This window comes from Musca domestica, unplaced genomic scaffold (assembly GCF_030504385.1).
Source record: "Musca domestica strain aabys unplaced genomic scaffold, Musca_domestica.polishedcontigs.V.1.1 1, whole genome shotgun sequence".
NCBI lineage: Eukaryota > Metazoa > Arthropoda > Insecta > Diptera > Muscidae > Musca > Musca domestica.
In genome coordinates, this window is record NW_026712114.1 from 20,887,004 (window position 1) to 20,912,221 (window position 25,218).

At 35.5% G+C, this 25,218-nt stretch overlaps 3 protein-coding genes across 6 annotated transcripts; 2 read left to right on the forward strand and 1 right to left on the reverse strand.

Moving 5' to 3' along the window:
- Positions 1-438: 438 nt before the first annotated feature.
- On the forward strand, positions 439-1,535 carry LOC101895769 (pre-mRNA-splicing factor ISY1 homolog). Its single transcript, XM_011292287.3, has 4 exons — positions 439-496; positions 559-581; positions 642-802; positions 861-1,535. The coding sequence occupies exons 1-4, from the start codon at positions 494-496 to the stop codon at positions 1,511-1,513; spliced, it is 840 nt and encodes a 279-aa protein (XP_011290589.2). The 5' UTR covers positions 439-493; the 3' UTR covers positions 1,514-1,535.
- Positions 1,536-2,471: 936 nt separating this feature from the next.
- LOC131801634 (BTB/POZ domain-containing protein KCTD3-like) lies at positions 2,472-7,915 on the forward strand. The gene is made up of 4 exons (XM_059120495.1): positions 2,472-2,755; positions 4,202-5,505; positions 5,566-5,685; positions 6,272-7,915. The coding sequence occupies exons 1-4, from the start codon at positions 2,700-2,702 to the stop codon at positions 7,219-7,221; spliced, it is 2,430 nt and encodes an 809-aa protein (XP_058976478.1). The 5' UTR covers positions 2,472-2,699; the 3' UTR covers positions 7,222-7,915.
- Positions 7,916-11,706: 3,791 nt separating this feature from the next.
- On the reverse strand, positions 11,707-24,108 carry LOC101892775 (serine-rich adhesin for platelets). 4 transcript variants are annotated; one of them, XM_059120486.1, is made up of 10 exons: positions 23,624-24,108; positions 21,720-21,857; positions 21,529-21,659; positions 20,946-21,061; positions 20,519-20,870; positions 20,302-20,442; positions 18,212-18,921; positions 17,822-18,146; positions 14,565-15,163; positions 14,190-14,374 (listed from the first exon to the last, which is right to left on the reverse strand). In XM_059120486.1, the coding sequence occupies exons 1-10, from the start codon at positions 23,755-23,757 to the stop codon at positions 14,333-14,335; spliced, it is 2,688 nt and encodes an 895-aa protein (XP_058976469.1). In that variant the 5' UTR covers positions 23,758-24,108; the 3' UTR covers positions 14,190-14,332. The 4 variants fall into 4 exon arrangements, with proteins under 4 accessions (XP_011290586.2, XP_058976461.1, XP_011290585.2 ...); XM_011292284.3 differs by having other exon boundaries at positions 11,707-15,163; positions 20,302-20,439; positions 23,624-24,107; XM_059120478.1 differs by having other exon boundaries at positions 11,707-15,163; positions 18,212-18,471; positions 23,624-24,107.
- Positions 24,109-25,218: the final 1,110 nt, after the last annotated feature.

Below are 25,218 nucleotides of genomic sequence, written 5' to 3' on the forward strand. Positions count from 1 at the left end.
GTGTTTACAATTTTTCCGAAAATTATTCATTTGAAAACATCTCATTGTCAAAATATGTATTTACAAATTCTTTATATATAGACAAATCATTTGATCTTGGATATCATTTAAAATGGATATGCTTATTTGAAATGACTTTACTTTAATTAATGGGTTAACCCACTGGATTTGGATTAAAATTGTCATATTTATTACTTATACTTCAAATAAATCCTCTTGAAGTAGGTTAACCCTGCAAAAAGTTCTAACGTAAACATAGCATAACTGTAAATATTTAAACAATCGTATCGTGTGTTTTCATGTATTTCTGGGAAATTAAAACATTTGTTAAATGCCGTAAGAACATGGCACAAATATGGGTTAAAATAATAACGGGAACACAATACCGCCAAAACCCGATAGTGCAAGAATATTGTAATCGATTTTTTATTTCTATCGTTTTATAGTAAACAAACGTTTTGTTTTTTATTGTCTTGATTAAATACTTTGGAATATGGTAAATATTTGTATAATTGAAATAAATGTTAATCTTATGCATAATTGTTTTCTCGTCTACAGGCGCGAAATGCTGAAAAGGCAATGTAAGTTTAACGTTATACATTCTAAAACAGTTAACATGTTTAAACATTCCCATCATGCAGGACCACGCTGGCACGGTGGCGTGCCGCTAAGGAGATTGAATCCGGGGAAAAGGATAGACGGCCATACTTGGCATCGGAATGTCAAGATTTACCGAAATGTGAAAAGTATCGCTTGGAAATTATTCGAGAAATCTCGAACAAAGTGGCACAAATACAAAACGGTAAGCGTTGCTTTATGTGCAATTCAACATACATTTATCGTTTCATATATATGTTTAGCCGGTCTTGGTGAATTCCGAATACGTGACCTAAATGACGAAATCAACAAATTGCTAAGAGAAAAACGTCATTGGGAAAATCAAATATCAGCATTGGGTGGACCACATTATCGCAGATATGGCCCAAAAATGTTTGATGCTGAAGGCCGAGAAGTGCCTGGAAATCGTGGCTATAAATATTTTGGTGCAGCCAAAGATTTGCCGGGAGTAAGAGAACTATTTGAACAAGAACCTCCACCACCACCGCGTAAGACACGTGCTGAATTAATGAAAGATGTCGATGCCGAATACTATGGCTACCGTGACGACGACGATGGCATTTTGATACCACTGGAGGAACGTATCGAACAAATAGCCGTCCAAAGTGCTGTACGAGAATGGAAGGAGAAAATGGCTCGAGATGGTCGAATCGATTTAGATGATGATGACGGTGATGATGATATTTATCCATTATCAATACCTGCACGAGAAGCTGCTGAAGATGCGAAAAATTCTGAACAACCATTAGATAAGGAGGAAAATCCTATGGAGTTATTAGCTCCGAAGTTTACCGCACATGTTCCAGTACCAACACAAAAGGATGTAGAAGAAGCTTTACTCAGAAAACGTAAACAAGAATTGTTGGAGAAATACGCTGGTGGTATCGATGAATGAATAAAGCAAGCTTAAAATGAAATGCTATTATTTTGAAGAGAAGGGTGAAAAGCAAGAACTGTAGATTTTTTTAAAAATAATTATATAGCTATACCTCTTGTTTACGCAAGGCAGTGATACAAATGATTTTTGGTCGCAAAAGTGATTAAAGTTCTTTACACTCGCTCGAATTTGTACAAAGAGTGATAATCACTCGCCTTCGAGTGGGAGCGGGCCTGGGCACGGTTTCCTATTTGCCTATAAAGCCAGAAACTATTGTTTTGTTCCAGAACTGCTGGAAAGTTTAAGTTTTTACTACGACAACCGATTTCCTCTTTATGATATCGCAGGAAATTGTAAAAAATAGTAGATTCTAGCAGTTACTGGAAAATACAAAAAAAAAAAAAAAATGAAAATCTGAAAAAAAACTAAAGAATGATTTCTAGGATATTCACCTTCCGCCTATTTTGAATGTATATACAAATTATAAAATTGATTAGAACAAATGAAAAGTGTCTTGTCATTGGTAATAAGTAATTCCACGTCTGCAAGAATGTAAACCTTTTCTTTTATGATATAAAAATAGCAAATTTTGGAAGCATTTGGAATAGGTCATATCATTTTTAAAAAATTTCAAAATCAATTCCCAAACTAGAAAATAAAGTGGCCTGACATATTTACGTAGTTTGTATAGAGAAATTCTATATCATATGTTTGCAGGAGTTTACGTTGGTTATTTCTGCTTTGCTTATCATTATTAATACGTTAATTTGTGTACATAATTGTCAGACCGAAAAAAGTACTTCAAGGGCCAGTGAGAACATGGTGTAATTCATATGTATCAGCTGATTAGTAGAAAACTGTGTTATCATTTTTCACTGATTTTGTTTTATAAACTTTCAATCGAAATCAACATAATCGTTTAGTGATAACATCGATATATTCGATAATTCTCTAGAAAAATGCAACAACGTCATAATTGTCAATAAATTTGTTTAAAAACACATCTCATTTGTGTATTGGCACTTGAATAAGACACAAATAAAAGAGTGACATTAATTTGTGTACACGTCGTCAAGTAACAAACGAGAAATATTAAAAGAATTGTGAAAAAAGACAACAAAAATCACCACTAAGGGAGTAGACCCCACTAAGAAGCCAACAAATATTAGTGGGTCGTTGTAGTAGGAATTGGATTGTGCAAGACATGTCCTACTTTGCTCATAGTGGTGATTTGGTTAATCTCAATGTAGGGGGTCAGAGGTGAGTTGAAACTATTTCGGATGGATCAGTTTAATCTGCTGTTAAAAGAAATGGATTGTGCAGAAATTTTCCATCATCTGGCAGAATTTGTGTGTCAAATGATATTTGTGTATACATAGCAAGCAGCAGAGTACTGTTGAATGTTGTTACTACATTCCATCAGATGTACTGAATCATTTGTTTTTCATAGTTTGTTGTTTTTTTCGGGGTCACAACAACAATCGTTGTTTTGTCTTTATACGGCTTATCTACGCAGGGAATGTTATTGTTTTACCGCGACGACCGAGACGGATGCCACCACAAGCAAATAATAGTTTAATGGGTTATGAATGAAATGTTTGGGTGATAGTTTTAAATACAAATATGAATGGATGCAAAAATATATACACATCAGTCAATGTAAAAATATACATGATTAGTTTTGCGAAGAGTCTTGAATATAGATTCATATTTCCGCTTACTTTGATATCAGGTTAGTCAAGCTCTGTTCAACAAATTCTGTTGGGACGTACCACTTGTCTTGTGGTGTTGTTATTATGATGCGTGGCATGTTATTGTATCATTCTTCATTTCGAAAACAAGTACCTATCACATTTCTTAGAGTCGCCAACAAGTTATATGTTGAGCTTGTAATTTTAAGAATAATCAAATGTTCATTTGTGCTTTGTGATGATGCGTGATGTTGTTTGGAATGTAAAATGAAGTAAAATAAGTTATAAAGTATCAGTCGGATTTGCCGACAGATGTATACCCTCAGCCCAAGTGCGATTATTAAAATATTTTAGGACTTCTGACTGGACTATTCAAATTGTTGACCCTCTATAGAGTAGTTTCCGAAGGAATGGGCCAATATTGCCGTTTCCGTTTTTCGATTTGTTGAGAGCTCATGGAGCTTTGATAAATTATATCAAGTTTGATAATAATCTTGGGATGCTAGATACTATATCGGTGTCTGTCAACCACATTGTAATATTTGACTGTCAAAGACAGTCGAAATATCGAAAAATAAAAAATTAAAATTATAAAAATAAAACACTGATGTTTTCAATTGACCTTAAGTCAAAATTAAGTTAATATGAATTTTTATCAAATATTAATTAGTTCGAAGATGGACCATTAGTGTCTATTATTTTTTAAAACATTTCAATCCGAATTATATTTGAACTAAAAAGGGAAAATATAGGTCCAGATACCCTTTAACGAAGAAAAATGCAAAAATGAAATCTAAATAATAAATTGCATTAAAGTCTTAAATTGAGGAATTGCTTCCTTCGATTTGTCCCAATCTTTCTAGTAACTTCCATGTAAATATCTAGATTTTTAAACGAATTTTTGGCCACATTTTGGGATTTAACCAAAGCGACCAACATTTACAGCTCACTATTTTTCTGGAAAATATGAGGTTTGCTCCAGGATCACTAAGCATCATTCACTTTTTAATTTCAGATTCTCAACTTCAAGACAAACATTAACATGGATACCCGATACTTTCTTTACGGCTTTATTAAGTGGTCGCATTTCAAGTTTAAAAGATGAAACTGGTGCAATTTTTATTGATCGTGACCCAGCATTGTTTTCCATCATTCTAAACTATTTGCGCACCAAGGAAATTGATGTGAAAAATTGTGAAATACGAGCTTTGAGGCATGAAACGGAATACTATGGTTTGACACCACTAGTAAAGCGTTTGGCTTTGTGCGAAGACTTAAATCATTCCTCGTGTGGGGATGTATTGTTTTATGGATTCTTGCCAGCACCACCTATACCACCAAACGATAACATAATAATTAATCAGCAGCAGAATGTTCCGGCTGCAAATACAATTTCATCAACAGCAACAGGCCTTCCGAACCAGGAACCGGTAAATTCTTCTCGAAGTAATACTACTACCGCTGCGTCAGCAGCAGCAGCAGCTGCACCAATCCCATTGGAACCATGTCTGCCATCAACATCTGCTGCAGCAGCTTCATCCACAAGTGGCAATGCCAGACCCGGTTCCATGGTACGTGTACCGGAACCTACAAACGTTGTCTCGAATCGTCATTCTTCTCATTCACGCAATTCATCATGGGATTTGCGAGTAGGTCGTGGAAACTCGACAGCACCCGAAAATCGCTGCTGGCCTTCTACAACACGTGGTGAACACTCTCGAAATCCTTCATTAGATTTTATGCGTCATTCTCGAAACTCTTCAGCTGATTTGAACAAACTGATACGCAATGATGTGGGTTTGGTGTTTTCGCCAACTCTTACCTCGAATTGGGTCGATCCACTTCGGGTACAAATTATCAAGGCCCATCAAAACTGGTTTGCCGTGGCCTATGCTCATTTTGTGGCCTGCTATCGGGTCAAAGATTCCAATGGTTGGCAATTGGTCTTCACTTCGCCCTATATCGATTCCACAATTGAACGTATTGCCATAAATTCCAAAGTTAATATGTCCACCGGAGAGGCAATACCTAGTAAAATGGTTGCCATTTCATACGGCAGTCAAATACGTTTGTGGAGCATTCAAGAGGGTGGTGATAAAACCGATATTGGAACATTCAACTTAAATGTGAGAGTTGAACATTTATTTTTCATTGGCAGTCAACTAGTGGCTTTGTCTTCGTCTTCTTCTGGCAAGATTGGCGTTTGGCATGCCATGACTCAACACTGGCAAATACAAGATTTAGTACCGGTTTTATCGTTCGATTCAGCTGGTTCATTTCTTTTGTTGGGTTGCAATAATGGTTCTATATATTATATTGGTGAGTTATGCATCATTTAAATATGAATATAATAATAACTTTTGTACCCTCTCCTTTTAGATATGCAAAAATTCCCCTTGCGCATGAAAGATAATGACCTATTGGTAACAGAATTGTATAAAGACCCAAATTTGGATCCAATCACAGCCATATCAGTATATTTAACACCAAAAACATCAAGTAAGTAAAATATAGTTACTAAATAATTTAAGCCTTTCAGGGTATCACAAGTCAAGAAAAATGTTAACATTTAGAAGAAGAGGGGGCAAACTGATCACTCTCTATGGCTCCCAACAGCTGATATTTTCATTCTGGAGAGGAATGATGGGTGTAGGGCCTATCAATCAGTCTTATATATCTAAGAAAATCGCAGCCAAGACGGGACTTTTCATCTTCTGTTTTAATGGAGAAGAATTGCGTTAATCCGTCGTTTCTTTATTCTGCCGATATAGTTTCCACTACGAGGAAGTTACAGGGATGTATTTCGTCTAAACTCTTTAAACTATGGGATCTGGACTGTTCTGGAGGTTGAATTAAACCAACATGGATGCACAAAAATCTAGTGATTGCGCTTTCCCATGTATGTTTTATTAAATCTTTGACCTTGGTTAAATAATCCAGGAGCCTTAAACACATATTGAATGGATAAGAAAACCTGACCCTTCTGGACTAAAATTTTAAACGATTTAAATACGCAGCAAATCCTATAACAAAAACTTACTTGGTGTTATATAAAGATAACTTTTCCCTTCTTTTTGTATTCTAGGTATTAGCGGCAATTGGATTGAAATTGCTTACGGTACTAAAAGTGGTGCGGTTCGCATTATTGTACAGCATCCAGAAACAGCTGGACATGGACCACATCTATTCGAGACGTTTACAGTGCACCAGAGTCCGGTCACCAAAGTAATGCTTTCCGAAAAGTATTTGGTTTCAGTATGCAGTGAATATCATCATGTACGTACATGGAGTCTGACAAGATTTCGTGGTATGTTATCGACGCAGCCGGGATCTACTCCGGAGGCCTCATTTAAAATTGTATCACTCGATGCTACCGAAACCAATTATAGTTATGTTGCGGGCAATGATTTTGGACCATATGGTGACTATGATGAACAGATCTTTGTGCAAAAGGTTGTCCCGGAAACGGATCAATTGTATGTTCGATTTGCTTCGAACGGTGAACGGGTTTGTGTTATAAAATCTGTTGACGGCTCATCAATTACATCGTTTTGTGTACACGAATGTGAGGTATCCTCACGCATGGGATCTCGTTTCATACTGACGGGTCACTGTAATGGCAACATACAAATGTGGGATCTCACTACGGCGCTAGCTTTGTTTTTCAAAAAGGATGAAAACCACCACCAGAAGCAGAAAATCAACGGCGGACCCGACACCAACGAGCTACTCCGCCTACTTGACCAATGTGAGATCAGTAATAGCCTCTGCTCAACGCCTTGTATGTCACCATGTCTCTCAGCTTTGGCAGGCATGGCACACAACAACACTATAGCGCGTATGAAAGCCAGCAATTTGGCCCTGCTCAATCAATCTCTGCAGCAACAACAGCCGGCATCGTCATCATCAACAGGAAATTCGTCGGCGTCAACATCGACATTGTCATCACAACATGCGCCGCACCAGCAACAACAACCGGGCTCGCATTCTTCGGGGCAGTTACGCGGCCATGGCGGTGGCAATGTCAGCGAATGAAATACGGTAGCAACGTTCCCAGAGGCGGCGTTGGTCGGGCGTATTAATACATCATTTGCAGTGTTTCATCTAACGTTGAATGACATACAAATTCGCTGTAAATGTCTGCGTATTGTATTTTTTACTATATTCTATTTAACAATTATGATGTTATGCGTTCTAATAGCACCCTGATGGTATGCATAAACACAAAAATCACCAATATCATCTTCCCTGAAATAAAAACCACCAGCAACAAAATACTTTTAGATATTCAATTACAAACAAAAAACAAAACGAAATGAAAAACCTTGAAAAGGTTTAATGCATTATCTCTACACTTAACAAAAATAAATAATTAGTAGACTAGTTATATATTATTCAGAATTATATACGATTCTCCATTTTTATCTATTTAGATATAATTGTTTTCGATAGAAATTCCATTGTGAACCATCCTACCAGTAAATGTGCGACAGCAAAGAAGGAAATTGTATGTAAAATTTTGTTGTGTTAGGAATTGTGTTTTTTGTTTGGTTTTAATTTAGTTTCAGTCAATAATTCTCTCACAAAAATCTGACTGGGTTTTGCTACATACAATACAACAACATGATGATGGTTTGTTCAATATTATATACAAATTGTTTTAATTTTTCTTATTAATATAAACATATTAATGGAAACATAAATAGTTAATAAAAAATATATACACATACATTTTAATTGGTTATTATTGCAAAACGTTTAAATTTGTTACGATCTCTGCTGTTGTTTTCTGAACCAACCCCAAAAGTTGAAAGGATTGAAATTACTCAAATTCGGTATCTATGGAAGTTCACTCCTATGGATATTCCATAGACGTCACCACCCCTTATTCGGTCTTGAGGCTCATAAACTCAATTCGGCCGATAATTAATTATGTCTTGCCGCTGCTGATTGAGTGCTTTAAAATTATAAAAATTATCTGGTATTGCCTTGAAAAATCATCTTGTGAAACTATAGAAGGGTGGATATTGCTGCCAGATTTCGTCGAATACTGTCTAAGCACCCCAAGTCAATAGGCAGTATAAAGCGAGGTGATGGTACATGGAACAAATCTGGTCCATATTCTCTTGACCTTCTATCAGACACATCAGCAATCGTCTCCTACATGGCCCAGCGGAAGATGTGAGTCTTATGGAATGGGAAACAAACTACTACCCCAAAGATTTAAAGGTCGATCAACACCGGTCACACCTTCAAGTCTCTTGATCCTGATGACATTATACCGTCAATGTTGCAAAATGTATCTAAGCCGGTGTCGGTCACATTGCTTGAGATATTTAAGGCTTGTCCAAGGTAGTGCCTCGTATCCCGCTTGTGGAAAGAGGTAACGATGACCTTGATTCACAAATCCGGAAAACCTAGCATTAACTTTCTTTCTAATGAATACCTCAAGTAACCTTGGACCTGGAAATTTGTTCAGATTTAAATTTAAGTATATTAAGTACATCGCGCACGTCTAGGTCAAGGGTCGGTAAGAGAAGATAGCCAGAATATTTATATTCGTCATTTATTCTGATGCCACGGTCGATTAATACGAGCGTCGAGCGGCTGCTTGAGTTCTGGTGGCCAACCGAAGGTGCACATTTTCAGCTGACCTCTTTGGCATGTAAACACGATCGTTTTGTTTGTTTACAAATTGCTGGACAACGATTTTTTTCTCATCGGAGAAAACCAAATTCGGCAGTTCACCACTTTCGGCCCAGCGAAGCAACTCTTAGCTCTTTTGAGTCTATTTGCTTTCTGTTGCGGTGTAAGTTCTTGCACTTTTTGGAATTTCAATGGCTTTACCTCGAACTCATTTTTAAATATTTGCCGAATGGAATATTGCGATATGTTCAGGTCAGATGCCATTTTTCGGTCACTACGAGGGGGTTTCGATCAAGTTGCTTCTTTACTTTTCGAACCATTTCTGCTGATGTTACTGTATTCTTCCGTCCACTTCCTTGACGTCGGGCTTCGCTACCAGTATTGAACTCCATCACGAATAACTTTTTTTTTTAAATTCTCACTAAAATGCTTTTGTACGCTTGTAAACAATATAATGAGCTGTCACTGGAATAATTTTAACAGCTATCGGACGAGTGGTTTTTTTCATCTCACCCTGTACTTCTATTCTGAACCTAACTCTAACTCCATGCAAAGTCTCGCGAGTATCGGACGAAAGGACAGCCACACATAGCTAGACTGACAGCTCAGTGAGATGGCAAGATTGATATGTAACATCGTACGTCTAGGACCGATATTTCGAAGTATTTCAAATAGCCCACATGTCGTTTAAGGGTATAATAATTAACTATGATTGAAAAGTGGAATGTCTGTATTCATTTCTAATTCTAAGCAATTGCCCATAGACAGTTGTACTTTTTTTTTGAAATCTTAGGGCTCCAGTCTGTTATTTTTAAAAAGTTTATAAAATTATGCACATATTTTGGAACATTTTTATTGATATAATAATCAGCACTGATTAGAAAAAGACATTTTTAAAAATCGGCACATATCCAGCCATATCCCATAAAAATATTACTAAGTGATGGCATACGTTTTGGATTTGGTTCATAGGACGATTTTCTCCGAAGATATTTACTCAAAAGAATATGAAAAGTCCTTTGCAAAAAATTATAAATTAGACCATCCACTGTGCATGGTTATGATTTCATCTTTAAAATTAGTTAAATATATTTAATACAAACTACGCACATAGTAAAGAAAGTAAAATTAATTTTCGAATATGATCATTATCGTCATAGATTGGAGAAGAATTGATAAACTAATTTTTCTTCCAATCAAGATAAGGGTAAATGCTTGAGAAAGTTCAGCGCATTTGTTTAATGCGCCTATCAATTTTATTTATAAATTTATCTATAATTTTGTTATTGCTGCAATATGTTTCCTTTTATTAATAAACAAAAATGAAAGAAACAAAACAAACGGCGTTTGCAATGACTATTGCCATCAAATGGCAATGATAAAGAACCATTGTTTTTGCCCACTGCTATTGGAGTTTATTGAGAAATTAAACTATTTGATACCTTACCTACCACAAAGGAATTCGATTTAATACCATATTAAATTTATAAACATACATACCTTGCATCATACATACCTTGAATCAACTAGCTTCCAAATGCCGGCTGCATGAGGAGCAATAAAAAATACAGATTTTTTCTTTTTGTATGGTAGGCATAATATAAAAAGGCCCTTTATACTTCTTAATACAGTTTTGTTTTCTCTTCGCTTCATTTTTTCTTGTTTTTTTTTTTTTTTTTTAAATAAATAAAAATTCATCCTTTTCTTTCTTAAAAAATACATACAAATTATTATGTCATTTGTTTTATCGTTTTTTTTTTGTGTGTTTTGTAAACATTTATCTTGACAAATATGCTACACATAATTGGCTTATCATCCGTTCAATTACAATACTAAGAATTAAAGTAATAAAAAATTACAAAAGATTATATCTATATTTATGTGTTGTTTTTAATTAATTTCTAGGCCAACGTGCATTGAATGAGTGCGTTGAATTGTGCTCTGGTATTTTGTTAATTTTATTTTTCTTTTAAGTATATAAGAAGACTTATATATATCAACGAAAACAACAATTCAATGGAAAACAAAATATGTTGGGGGAAAAACCAGTAATTATATTATACAGGATACCACTCTGTTCTAAGAGATAGACTTTTTCATTTTCTTTTTTTAAAAAATGTTACACCGAATATAAACTGAAAACAATATTTGTTTGTTTGTTGAAACCATTAAATGTTCGATTGCGTTTGAGAAACTTGAGCGCCTATATTAAATATAGTGCGAATCTCTACTTTAAGAATATAGAAATCTAATGATTTCATGGCAAACAAATGAAGGGGTTTTAAATTCGGAATTAGAAATAAGGATATGCAAAATGTGTAGTAATTATAAATACTATTGTGTGATTGCGTTGATCGATACTGGAATGTGAGGTCTATGCAAAACATCTAGAAATTTTGAAAAATTTTTATAGCGAATATTTCTATCTACTGATCATTTGCAATACCAGACCTGGAATATCGCAAAAAGGGCAAAATTCGATGATAGCCAGTGGAAGCATCCTGGTGTATATACAGTGTGAGATAAAAAAACTGCAACCAACTTGAGACTTCTGTCATTTCTAAGCCACTCGTCCGACAGTTGGAAAAATTATTCCAGTGAGAGCACATTATATTGTTTACAAGCGTACAAAAGCATTTTGCTGAGAATTTTCCAGAAAATAAGTTATTCGTGATGGAATTCAAGCGGGATATGGTGATAACTCTATATTTGGCTTGAAAACAACAAGTGGCTATGGTTAGAGCACTCGAGCATTTAAATGTGAATAAAACGTTTGTGTCTCGCACCATCGCTCGTTACTGTGGTACTGGCAGCGTAGCGTAGCCCGACGTCAAGGAAGTGGGCGGAAGAAAACTGCAACATCAGCAGAAATGGTTCGAAAAGTAAAGAAGCGACATGAAATGAGTTCGAGGTAAAGCCATTGAAATTCTAAAAAGTGCAAGAACTTACACCGCAAAGGAAAGAAAATAGACTCAAAGGAGCTAAAGAGTTGCTTCGCTTGGGCGACAGTGGTGAACTGCTGAATTTGGTTTTCTCCGATGAAAAAACGTTGTCCAGCAGTTTTTAAACAAACAAAATGATCGTGTTTACTTGCCAAAGAGGTCATCTGAAAATGTCCACCTTCGGTTGGGCACCAGAACTCAACCGCCTGCCATGGTGATGGTGTGGGCTGCCCGCCATAACAGCCGATGGTCGCTCTCCGCTCGTATTAATCGACCGTAGCATCAGAATAAATGCCGAATATTATCGCGTAACTATTTTAGAGGGTGTATTAAAGCCTTGGGCACATAAACATTTTGGCAGCAGACCTTGGACAAAAATATCCGGATACCAATCTGTTGGACTATTGTGTCTGGAGTATCTTGAAAAGCAAGGTTGGCACTAAAAATACCAAAGTGTCGACCACCTCAAGCAAGCGCTTCGCCGGGAATGGACCAAAATACCGCAGAGCAACATTCGGACAGCTTGTAACGGTTTCATTTACCGTTTGAAGGCCATAATTCGAACCAAAGGTAACCAATTCGAACAAATCTAAACTTATTCTAAAATTTGATGCTATTTCCGACGTTTTTTGCTTTCATTCAATAAAATTAAAAAAAGGAAAAATTATGGCGTTTGAATTTGTTGCAGTTTTTTTAACTCATAGTCTACTTACTAATGCATCGAAGTGATAGAATAAAAAATTTAAATTTCAAATATAAATAGCAATTACCCTGTAATACTTTACAGTATTCAAATATAATTTACTCATCAAAAAAGCTGCATTCGTATATTTACAGAGTCCGACCGATAGACATTGCGACATTTGCGAAACCAATTTGTCTAACAATACCACAGGTAAATTAAAATAGATTAGGCGAAATTCACAATCCCTACTTTCTACTTTTTTGTTTTAAAAGTGAGACAAAAAAGTGCCCGAACGTATAAAACTGACAGCTATGATAGTTGGGCATATAAACCTCAAATATTCATAAGAAGAAATATAAACAACAACTTAATATTTTCCAAAATATTGCAAATCTTTATATTTCTAACGGAAATAGCAGATGTGGGAAAATATGGTAAAAAAGAACTGACCTTTCTGAAACACAAAACATTTTGGAAACCCCTCTACATATGGTAAAGAAGATATTCGAAGTTATTCGACAATTATAAAATTTATGCTATAAAATTTATCATAGCTGAAAAATGGTTATTGCAATGGCTTGTATTTATCCCTCTCTCCAAAATGGTGGAATTTAAAATATGTAAATATCGAATAAATTCCCAAAATTTTTTTAGAAATCTGTTTCTGTATGACGATACGAAGTGAACCAGAACCAGAACCAAATACACAAATTCCATGTTTATCTATTAAATGTAATACTTTTGAAAAAATACAATGAGTGCGTGTATTTCTTTAGAGTTCACTTTCGAATTGTCTTACAAAAACCAGCCATGAAAAGCACTTCCATATGGCTGTGAATTGTATTAATCGCCGAAAGGGTCATATGCCAAGGGATTATATCTGTCGATAAACCAATAAACACATTCTAAATTGTTTTTTTTTTATAATTTGGGAAATTAATTTTTAGTGAAATTTTCATTTAAGAAAGTTACTTTGACGTTCAATTTGCATTGGGCTAATGGGTATTCTTTGGACCGTCCTCTGAATGACGATTTTTATTGTAGCCATTGATTAACTGATTTATTTGTGGATCATTTTCAATGAATACAAAACTGGATTTTTTTCCAGTGAGTTTAAAATCTTCACTTTTGGCCATCAATTTTAAACGGAACAGAGTGGTATATAATGTATTCTAAAATAATGATACTATCTAATACACATATAAATATATATATATATATATATATATATATATATTGATACATATGTTATAATGAAATTTACATAATTTATATTTATACTTAACGACAAAGTAAAACAAAATAATTTTAAAATATACATACACTTTTTCAAAGCATGAAAAAAGAAAACAACAGATTCACATAAAACAATAATCATTTAAAAAAAATAATATTTCTATATCATCGGTGAAATGATATGTTCGTGCCAATACTTAATAATTGCTAAGCAAAAAAGCCCTAAAATAGTATAGTAGTTACTTGTTACCACACCCCCTGTATAAGGTGAGATTTTCTGTATATACTTGGTTGTTTTTGTTGTTGTAAAAATCAATAATGGAATCACTCTTAGTTCCTATTTATACTTGAAAATAGTCATTGACCAAAATATCATTTGCTGTATTATCTTGGTTTGTTATAGTTACTTTGGAACCATTTGCCTTTAACATTTTGGAATGTTGTTCCGCCATAGCTGCTGCTGCTGCCGCCGAACTATTGCTACTACTGCTGCTGCTACTGTTTGTTGTTGTAGTGGTGGTGGTTGCTCCAGCTGTGTGGGTAGAGGCTTCAGGACTACTTAGCTGAGTTATGTCATCTGAGATTTCCGTATGTAAACGTTCATAGGGATTCTCCTCCCCTTCTTGGCCTGAGGTGTTCAAATAGCAGACGGATTCATAGTTGGGATCTGTTTCGCTGCCTGTAAGGGATTCATATTGAGAAGATGAGGTAGGTGTTTGGCGAGAACTAATTGTGCTAGTGGTTGTTAAATTTGTGGAAGTGGAATTGATCGAGCTGGTGGTATTAAGCATAGAACTACTGGTAATGGACGTTGGTGATGTAATGGAGAGTTCTGTGGTTGTGCGTGGTGTTAACAATTCTTCATCTACCATTGATTTTTGTGAAGCACTCAGCGGTAGGTTGGGTGGTGTTCGTATTGTCGTTGCTTGCTCGCCGGCAGCAATATTCTTCTCAGCAATGCGTGCATAATGATCACTGTCAGTCTCTAATTGGTTGTCATCGGAATTGCCGCCGCCGCCGCCAATTGCTTCACGTTTTGTTTCCAAAATACTGGCATAATTATGATTGGCATCGGTCCGTTTAACGTCGGCTATTGTACTATAGCCAGCTGCTGTTTCGGTTTCTCCTCTCACTTTACTATAACCATCTAGGGAATCTTCACCGTCGACAAGTACATTTTTCTTTTCCAAAACCTTGGCATAGCCATCATCGGAGGCTCCGGCCGAATTTGTTGGACCCTTGAGTACTTCATAGTTGGGATCATAATCCGATGATTTCTTTTCACAATCATCCTGTAGCAGTTGCTGTTGATGGTGGTGAAGATTTTTTGGTTTCTCTAAAGTCTCATAGCCGGGATCATTTGAACTGGCGGCATTGGGCGGTTGAGCTATAGTTTCATAATGTTTATCGCTATTATTTAATTGTACACTGTAGACATTTATCGGTGGTACAGATGATGAGGTATGAACTGCAACATATTAGCGCATATAGCAAAGAAGTACGTAAAATAAACAAATGCGAAAATAAATTCGTTGAATGAGTATAAAATCGGGGATATAGAATACTATATTAACTATTAAAGAAATTTAGGGGAATGAAAGAAATCTTGACAACATTTTACACACAAATAATTGGAAAAGAGTCACCAAAGCGTTTACATACTCAACGAGTGTAACAATTCAGAAAAAAAACTTTTGTGGAGTTTCATGTTCTACTCATATAATGTGTCCTTGAAACTCTTTGTTCAAACCTTGATTTAAGAAAAACAAAAATTATCAATTTTTAATACAGGATGAGATGAAAAAACTGCTACCAACTTCAGACTTCTGTCATTTCTAAGGCACTCGTCCGGCAGCTATTAAAATTATTCCAGTGACAGCTCATTATATTGTTTACAAGCGTACAAAAACATTTTGGTAAGTATTATCCAGAAAAAATGTTATTCGTGATGGAATTCAAGAGTGTGATTTCTTTATATTTGGCAGGAAAACCACAAGTGGCTATCGTTAGAGTACCCCAGCATTTAACTGTTAATAAATCTTTTTTGTCTCGTAACATCGCTCGTTACCGTGATACTGATAGCGTAGCCCGATGTCAAGGAAGTGGACGGAAGAAAACACCAACATCAGCAGAAATGGATGGAAAAGTAAAGAAGCTACTTGATCGAAAACCTCGTCGCAGTGGCCGAAAAATGGCTCGTGGGTTGAACATATCGCGATATTCCATTAGGCAAATCTTAAAAAAGCAACAGAAAGAAAATAGCCTAAAAAGTGCTAAATGGTTGCTTGGCTTGACCGAAAGTGGTGAACTGCAGAATTTGGGTTTCTCCGATGAGACATATCGCGATATTCCATTAGGCAAATCTTAAAAATGAGCTCGGGGTAAAGTCATTGCAATTCCAAAAAAAGCAACAGAAAGAAAATAGCCTAAAAAGTGATAAATGGTTGCTTGGCTTGACCGAAAGTGGTGAACTGCAGAATTTGGGTTTCTCCGATGAGAAAACATTCGTTATCCAGCCATTTGTAAACGATCGTGTTTACTTGCCAAAGAGGTCAGCTGAAAATTTTTACCTTCGGTTGGCCACCAGAACTCAAGCGCCATAACAACCGATGGTCGCTCTCCGCTCGTATTAATCGATCGTGGCATCAGAATAAATGCCGAATATTATCGCGAAAATATTCTGGAGGGTGAATTGAAGCCTTGGGCACGCAAACATTTTAGCCGAAGACATTGGACATTCCAACAGGCACTGAGTCCTGGTGGTGCTGAGTACGTGCACGTGCACCTTCGGTTGGCCACCAGAACTCAAGCGCTCTCCGCTCGTATTAATCGATCGTGGCATGAGAATAAATGCCGAATATTATCGCGAAAATATTCCAGAGGGTATATTAAAGTCTTGGACGTGCAAACATTTTGGCCACGGACCTTGGACATTCCAACAGGACTCAGCACTCAGCAGTACGAGACAACCAAGAATGGTTAAAAAATGAGGTACCTCGCTTCATTTCCAGCGTACAATGTCCACCAAAATCTCCGGATACCAATCCGTTGGATTATTGTTTCTGGAGTACTTTGGAAAGCAAGGTTGGCACAAAAAAATTACAAAGTGTCGATCACCTCAAGCAAGCGCTTCGTCGGGAATAGGCCAAAATACCGCAGAGCAACATTCGGGCAGCGTGTGATGGTTTAATTGACCGTTTGAAGGCCATAATTCGTGTCAAAGGTGACCAATTCGAACAAATCTGAACTTATTCTAAAATTTGATGCTATTTCCGTCATTTTTGCTTTCATTTAATAAAATTTAAAAAAAATGCACAAATGATGGCGTTTGACTTTGTTGCAGTTTTTTATCTCACCCTGTAATGTAGCCAAGATATCCTATTTGTTATCATCTTAATATATGATATACTCAATTTCTTAAAAGATTTTTTTTAATCAATTTTTCTGAGTTACAACACTCTTGGTGTAAATGATCGCAAAAGTAGGATAAAAGAAAATTCCATTAAAGAAAAAAAAAAAAAAGGATTGGGCTAGAAGTCAATAAAATTACGCTTTAACGATATTCTCTACTTCATAATTCCAATTATTAAAATTTAAATCTATGGGTTTTTTACTAAAAATAATAACAATAACAAACTTAAGTTCAAGCACCTTTTCAAAACAACGTCATACAAAATATGTCCGTAAAAAGGTTTTTGTTTAATTAAAGCATGCAGCCTTTGTAAGGAGGGTTTTCGTTAATACTAACCACAGGTTCCAAATTAACAAATTCGTTAGGATTTTTTAGATTTGTTTGAGTTTACGTTCAATTTCACAAAATAGGAAAGAAATAATGCGTTGAGAATTTCATTTTTGTATTACTAACAATGATTTGTTTTAGAAAAAAGTGACGATTTAAATAAATTAATACGGTGACAAAACATGTGGTTCAGTGATTTTGGTTTAACAATGGACGAAGGAGAAGCATATAAGCATTTGTAGTTTTTTTTTTGTTTTTGGAAAATATTGTATAGGAAGAAAGAAAAATGTTTAGACACATGAAACACATGGAATATATAAGATTGGAATAACGAGGAATACAAGTTATATAAAATAGCGGCATAAAAGACCTTTCATTATTACTCACCATTTTCCCGCTGTCGTTCTTTCTGTAGGACATGAGCATATCCGTCCGATTTACGATTTTCTATTATACCTTGTGTGGAGTTTCCACGCATAGCATCGGCGGGTATAGTTTCATAACCATGATCCTTCGATGCTCCATAACTATTGCTACGTAAACGACGATCATTGATGGTATTAACACCATACGAATTATTACTCTCTAATTTGTCCAAGGGACTAACACCCAAAGCAGAGGCACTGTCATCGGTGTTGTATTTTCTTTGCAGAATGGGTGAACTGTTTTGTGATGAGGGTGAATTGCGTGAGAATTTGTTCTTTTTCATAACCTAAAACAAAAATAAATAAAAAATTGTTATTACCCCATTGAAAAAATGATGGGTTTTTACCATACCTTGGCATACATTCCTTCGATGTCTTTTGAAGGACTTAAACTTTTGTTTCTCCTCTGAGGTGAACTATCAAGTGGTACATCTGTGACACCCTCCTCCATTAGCTCTCCAGCGCATTCAATCACAGATATTACCGAGTTACGCCCCGACGTCAAATTACTCGAACTCAGCGCTTGCAATTGTGTTGTGGACGACGAAACATTGGACTTTGGTGTTGGCGGTAACGGTGAATTGGCTTGACGTTTTTCTGGCTTGGGTGAACCTAGATTACACAGAGAAGTACTGTTGTTAGACGATGCTGAGGCCTGCCTCGAATGCATTTGTGCTCTTAAACTATCAACGGGTGGTGGTATTGGTGTCGCTGTTGTAGTGTTTGTTATAAGTTCTAAACTTGAACGCATTGCACCGACATTTACACATGTATTTGTGGAATGTTGCGAACTGAACGATGCATTATGATGATCGCTTGTAGAATGTGAAGATAGTGAAGAAAGATTTTGTTGTCCTGTTGCCAACAGATGACCACTGCTGCTGGCTGGCAATTGCACAGTGCTTGCATTTGTGTTATTTATTTCGACGGAGACTACCATTGAATTTGGTGATTGCATAGGCTGAATTTGGGCATAAGTTTCGGAGCCACTGGTATAGATATCTGTGGCGACATTGGTTTGTGGTCGATTATTAGGGTCTTCAATAGCGGCATAAGTTTCATCTAAAATTAATGAATTTGAAATTTAATACGAAATAAAGCAAGACAATTCGAAATAGAGGCGCTATGGCCGCATCTGCAATTTAAGTTTGAATGGAATTTTTCAGAAAATCAGAATAGGGAGATGCCTTAGATGCAAGGCTTTGTAAGATAGTCTTAAATGTCTGTTAGAGTCATCAGTAATCTTCTATCAAAAACTGCCTTGTAAATAGAGCCGAATGAGATTAGCATCGAAAAATAAAAAAATAATATATATCTGCCTGACTTCCTCAGAGTTCATTAATTTTAAGACATTTTCTAAACATTTTGCTAGGAAAAGCTTATATTTCGTCTGTTTCCCTGAAATGGTTTCGAAGCAATAGATTGATATATTGAATGCTGGAAAGTATGTTGATCAACATCAGGATATGTACTGCCACTTTAGCGTGCAGATTTATTACTGCTTTCCTCTAACAAAGTTGAGACCTAGGGGGTGTTGAGTTAACCTTAACTACGCAGCGCAAGCCCATAACCAGTTGCAGGACAACAGTAGAAGAAAAAAAAAACGACGATTGCTCTAGTCTCGCCGAGAAAAGATCCATTGCTAAGCTCGTGTAAAATGCCTTAAAATCTTAACTTACTATAAGTTTTAAATTTGTTTGTTTTGATACAATATTAAATTCGTTGAAGTCCTTAAGTTCTTCTAATATTTTTATATTCCATCCAAAAGATGCTGTTAAATATGGGTACAAGTGATTTGGGATTCTGTTTTAGGAGCGCGTTTCCTAGAGGATCCAATGCATATAATTTAAACCCAATTTGAAACAATGAAAAAGCCATTAATAAATTTAATCTTCATGACAATAAAACTAATTTTTTTTGAGCAGATGACATTTCCTATATCTCGTGGCATTGATGTTTTATTCGGGTTTTACAGAGTTTATGAACACACTCATTTATTTTAAAACTATTGCTTTGTTCCAGAGCCTGCAAGAATCTACTATTTTTGCAATTGTTTTCGATTTCATAAAGGGAAATCGGTTATCGTTCTAAAAACTTTTGTTTTGCAGTTCTGTTCTCAAATTGAAGAAAACTCAAATGTTACCAGGACTCATGTACTCATACTTTGGAGTTTTTGAAATATCTTTTCAAGAAAGCCACAGCTGAAGTTTCTGTGAAACCATAGCTGTCTAACTAAACCCTGAGACATGAACCTATCTACCATTTCTTGCATCTCAAACGAATTGAAATTGTTTCGACGCCGAGTATAGATAATCTACAAATTCGGTCTATATTTCTCATTTGTTCATTATATGCATCAGGCAGATAATTTTAGAAACTCTTTCCCTTACAAAATATCGCGAGATTTTTTGAAATTGCCATTTTCTTGCCTTATGTTCATACCTGAATCGTCTGATACTGTAGCATAGTGTGAATCATTGACATCTCGCGAATGTCCAGCGCTGCGTGTTGCTGACTGTACTTGTGGCTGTTGAGCCAATATATTTGCCAATGGTTCTCGTACACTGATACTGGTATAACCTTCTGATAAAAAAATAGCACAATTAAAGAGAGTTTGTCATATTTATATACGATTATTTTGTTAGCTGAATTATCTCACTTGACGAATCCTGTGAATCACCACTAAAATGTTGATTAGCTATGGGTGGCGTCATATACGGCAAATCTTGGCTAGCCGAAATCATACCGGCTATGGCCGAAGCAGCGGGTATTTCAGCTTCATGTTGACCATTGTCGTTAGCATGTTCCGCATTATCACTGTGATGTGATGTGCGTTGTTGATGGATCGATTCGTTATTGCTTACATTGAGTTGAGTACCTGACGTATGGTGATGATGGTGTTGTTGTGACTGGGCGCCGTCAACAATAGAATTTGAAGAAGGCGCCGATGATGCTAAATGTGAAGTAGACGGTGCATTTAACTGTGCATATGGATGCTCTGTGGGACGCACCTATGAAATAACAACAACAAAGACAATGTTAGGTTTTTTTTCTTGGTATTATGTGTTTTTTTGTTTATCGCATACCTTAGCATAGTCATGTGGTGAATTCTTAACTCTTGAGTACGGGGAACTAACATCATCTGCCTGACTTATGGAACTGTGCTGAGAAACACTTATTTGTTTCTTTAAACTTGGTGTGGCTAAAACAATGGCAATGCGTTTGTGATTTTAAATTAGTATCATTTCAATGTAAGGAAGTTCTAACTAAAATTTTGTGAGTTATTTAACAGTTGTAAGGAAACAAATAATAGTAATTTGCTTGTCCATTCTCAATGTTGTGGCAATAGACATTTTCCAATGACTTCCTACATTTGTAATCCTTGCTGTTAAGATGCAGATACAAAAACGATTTTTTTTCAGTGCCTTAAATCACCGGCTAGCTTCTTCGAAGAAGAACAAATTAGTTTCAGATTGAGTTTGTTTAATTGCGTTTCATAATTTATATTTGTTTACCCTACGTTCCTTTGTTCTTTTACGAAAAAGCCAGCCGATGACACAAGCCATGTATCTGCATCTTTATGTTCCAATTTTATTAAATCAGTTTAATATGTTGTATAGTAATGTAATATAATTGTATTATTTTTTTCTGTTGTATAGCGATACTTACGACTTTTATTTTGATTTTGAGCATCCATAAGCATTTTGTCGGCCACCGTTTCATAAAGCTCAGAACCGGTATCACCGTTTGCTTCAGCCACTGGTATATCGGGTAAGGAACGATGGGCTGCTGTGCTGGCCCTAAGAACAAATCGGAATGCATATTATCAACGGTATTAAATGTTGATTATTTTGACTAACCTCTTTTCAGAATCCGCTTGAGATACAGTTGAATTATTAAGATCGACATGAGATTCACTGGCATTCAATTGTGTCACAACTACTACTTCATCGGGATTTTTTAATTTAACCATGCCCTCCAAACCCAGCAGGTCATTTCTGGAAAAAATTGAAATAAACATGAAATTAAATAATATTCTAAAAATATTGGTTAAGGTGATCCCTAAATCGGGTAATAAAATAATTTATAAACCTGGAGTTCAATTAGCTCCATGGCAATTATATTTAGGGACTAGAGACTTAAGACCATTGAGTCAGTTCTAAGAAATTCAAATTTTCCCAATAGCTGTGACTAAGGGCCGGAAGGAACGTTCGGAGAAGGGTATAATTGAAGTAATATCTTTAAGGACAACAAAGGTAAAAGCTACGTTCTCAAAATAATCACAAGAATCGGAATGTATATGATTGGGGCGATATTGCTTTTAAGTAATCTCTAAGGCCGTTAGCTGCAGACAAATGCAAAACTCGTTAGAAATTATAATTAAAGTTGGAAAAACAACTTATATATGACGTAATCACGATACAAAAGAAATATATGTATAGAGCTTTGACATTTTTTAATCAGATTTTGGATTTGTAAAATTTAGATGTCTCTATCCCTTCCAGCACAATATCAGCTTGTATAAAAAATTATCAGCACAGATGGTTGCTAATATTTTGATTATTAGAAAAGCATTTCCTGGTGGAAATCCGAAAGTGCATTCAGGGAATATTTTTTTTTTTTTCGGTAACAATTTATGCTATCAGAATTTGAAGATTTGATCTATTGATGCATTTAAAACGTTAAGCTATTAGCAATTTTTAACAAGGCCTGTGCAACAAAACCTTCCTTTTTCAGTGAAAGGCCCTTGTGTGTGGTGAAGTAGACACTTTTATGTAAAACGATTTTATATATTTGCATTTAGGACCTTAAGAGATTTACATAGATATCCACAGTATAAGTTTTGAATGTCCAACTCAAACTTTAACAATTTTCAACAAAGGTCCAGTTCATAATTTATATCCGTTTTTAGTATTGACATTTGGAAAGCCCCGATCACATTTTGCAAACGAAAGAAAAGTCATTTATATTTCGGTTTTGTAAGAGGCAAACTTAATCTCACAAACGTCTTGCTAATTTAATTTTTTTTCTCACGCTGCAGGACATAAAAAGTTCGTACAGACCGTACTTTCCAGCTTTTTCATGTGGCTCTATAACTTGTGGAAAATATACCTAATTTACAATCTATCCTATGGTGAAGGTAATTAGTTTAGTACTGGACATTGTTGGAAGTTTGAATAGAAAGTAAACCAAGCATGACATCTGAAAAAAATGCTTTTGCAACCATAACGAATGGAATTATGTTGCATCCACTATCGAAAAAAACTATAGCACGACAGCAAATACATAGATCTTCGTCGTCTGTTATGTGCCACCTTTTCTACAGTTTGTTGTTCATGGGGACTAACAATACTTTCCCCGAAATCAAAGTGATGTTTACATCACTGTGTGTTTGTCCAAGAGCAGCACACAACCCAAGTACGACGAACATACATTGCGATGCAAACACCTAAACTCAAATCAACTAGCTAACCAGCAGCAGCAGCAACAACATTTGTACTGAGCAAAATAGCAGCAATGAAATGACTACTGTGATACTCCATCAATACGCTATGATTTAGAAAGGCTTCAGCACCAATACATATGAAACAAGCAAATTCACAATGTAAGCTGCCCCTTCTGCCCCTGGGCCATCAAATGTGCTAGCCCCACAAAACACATACCCTCCCACTCTCCAAACCACAACTGTCAGTCACCTCTGTGACACAAACTGCCTGCAGTAGTTGTAATCATCATTGTCGTTTTTTTTTTTTCTATTACTCACTTTGGCAATTTTTTCTTGCAACAGAGACACGCCGCCAACATTATAACTAATGTTATGGACACATTCACTGTCATCAATAGTATGTAAAGAAATCGTTCCTTCTGATATTCCTCGTTGTTCTCCTCTTGTAACATAATAATTATATTTTGGCCACAAAATTTGTCTCCTGGTGTTTGTATGAATTTGTTTTGTTTTGCTTGGCTGTGTTCGCTGGCTATGCTTTGCTTTCCAATTATTTTTCACTCCTATTAATCACTTTAGCTCCTCCTCTGCGGCAAAGAGCTATTGTTTGTTTATTTAATTTATTCAATTCACAACAAGCACACATTGGACGTTTTGTTTGGGGGGTATTCGGGATCAATAAATAAATATTATTATTCGTTTATAAAATATTTTCTTTTTAGTTTTGCATAGAAATTTTCTTATTCGTAGTGCAGTGTGACGTTTTTCTCCTCACATTCGTAACTAGAGCTGGCAAAAATTCGATGGTACTTTTGATAGTATCGATATTTTATGTTTATGAGGAGTATCGATTGCTAGTTATTTTTCCATCGAAAGAAATGCCAGTGCGAAGATAGATGTGTTAGGTAGTCGCATCAACGTAGCTGACAGTAGAAAGATATGTCAAAACATCGTACAATAAAAAGGTATATAGAGCTCCCAGATGATTACAATTTTCTTCTAAGTGTGCCCGACTTCTGCCAATTTTGTGTGTGTATTTGTTGTTGAAAGAAAATTAAATTGAGGGGGCGCATTAATAATATTAACGAGATTTGCCATGGAATTGAAAGATTGAACACTTAGGATCATATTTTTGAGAGAACATCCAAGCTTTTCATTCATCTTTCGCGCTATTTGACTAATTTCATAAATGGAAAAAAAATCCAATACGTAAAAACAACTTGTTGCCTATAATTTTGAATAATTCTGACAGAAAGCTGGCATACCCTCATGGCTGTATTTCTGTAGTTTTACGAAGCTGTTCTACCTCCTTATTGTACCATGTGTCAAAAGAAGATGTAGTTTAAAACAAAAATATTAATAAATCTCAAATATGAATGAAAAAGTGTATGTAAATAGTAATTTGGTACATAACCAGTTTAAAAATGGTTTATTAACAAAGTAATAACTATTGCTCTGTCCTTGAATCTGCAAGAAACTACTAGATGAGCAATTTTTTGATATAATTACTCTGTCCCAGAACTGTTGGAATGTAAAAGTTTTTACTACCATAACCGATTTTCCCTTTATGCAACTCTGCGCCAAATAGACATTTTAAACTTGCAAAGTGGTTTTGTTCATTTAAGATTTTTTCATAAAATTGTTATAATGAGGAAAACCCACAAAACTTGAATGTAATATTGGGCTATCTCCACAAAATTGAATCCAAGATAGTAAGAAAAGATTGCTCTGTCCCAAAATTTTAAATTTATGTTTTATTCAAAACAATACATAAAAGGAAAAAAATATTTAGGAGGTAGCTTTGTTTTGTATCTGTGCCATGGTATGAACTTATTAATTTCTGTACTAACATTGATATGTCAAAAAAATTTAAATGTTTTTTTTTTTTCGAAAATAATCTAATTTTTAAATGA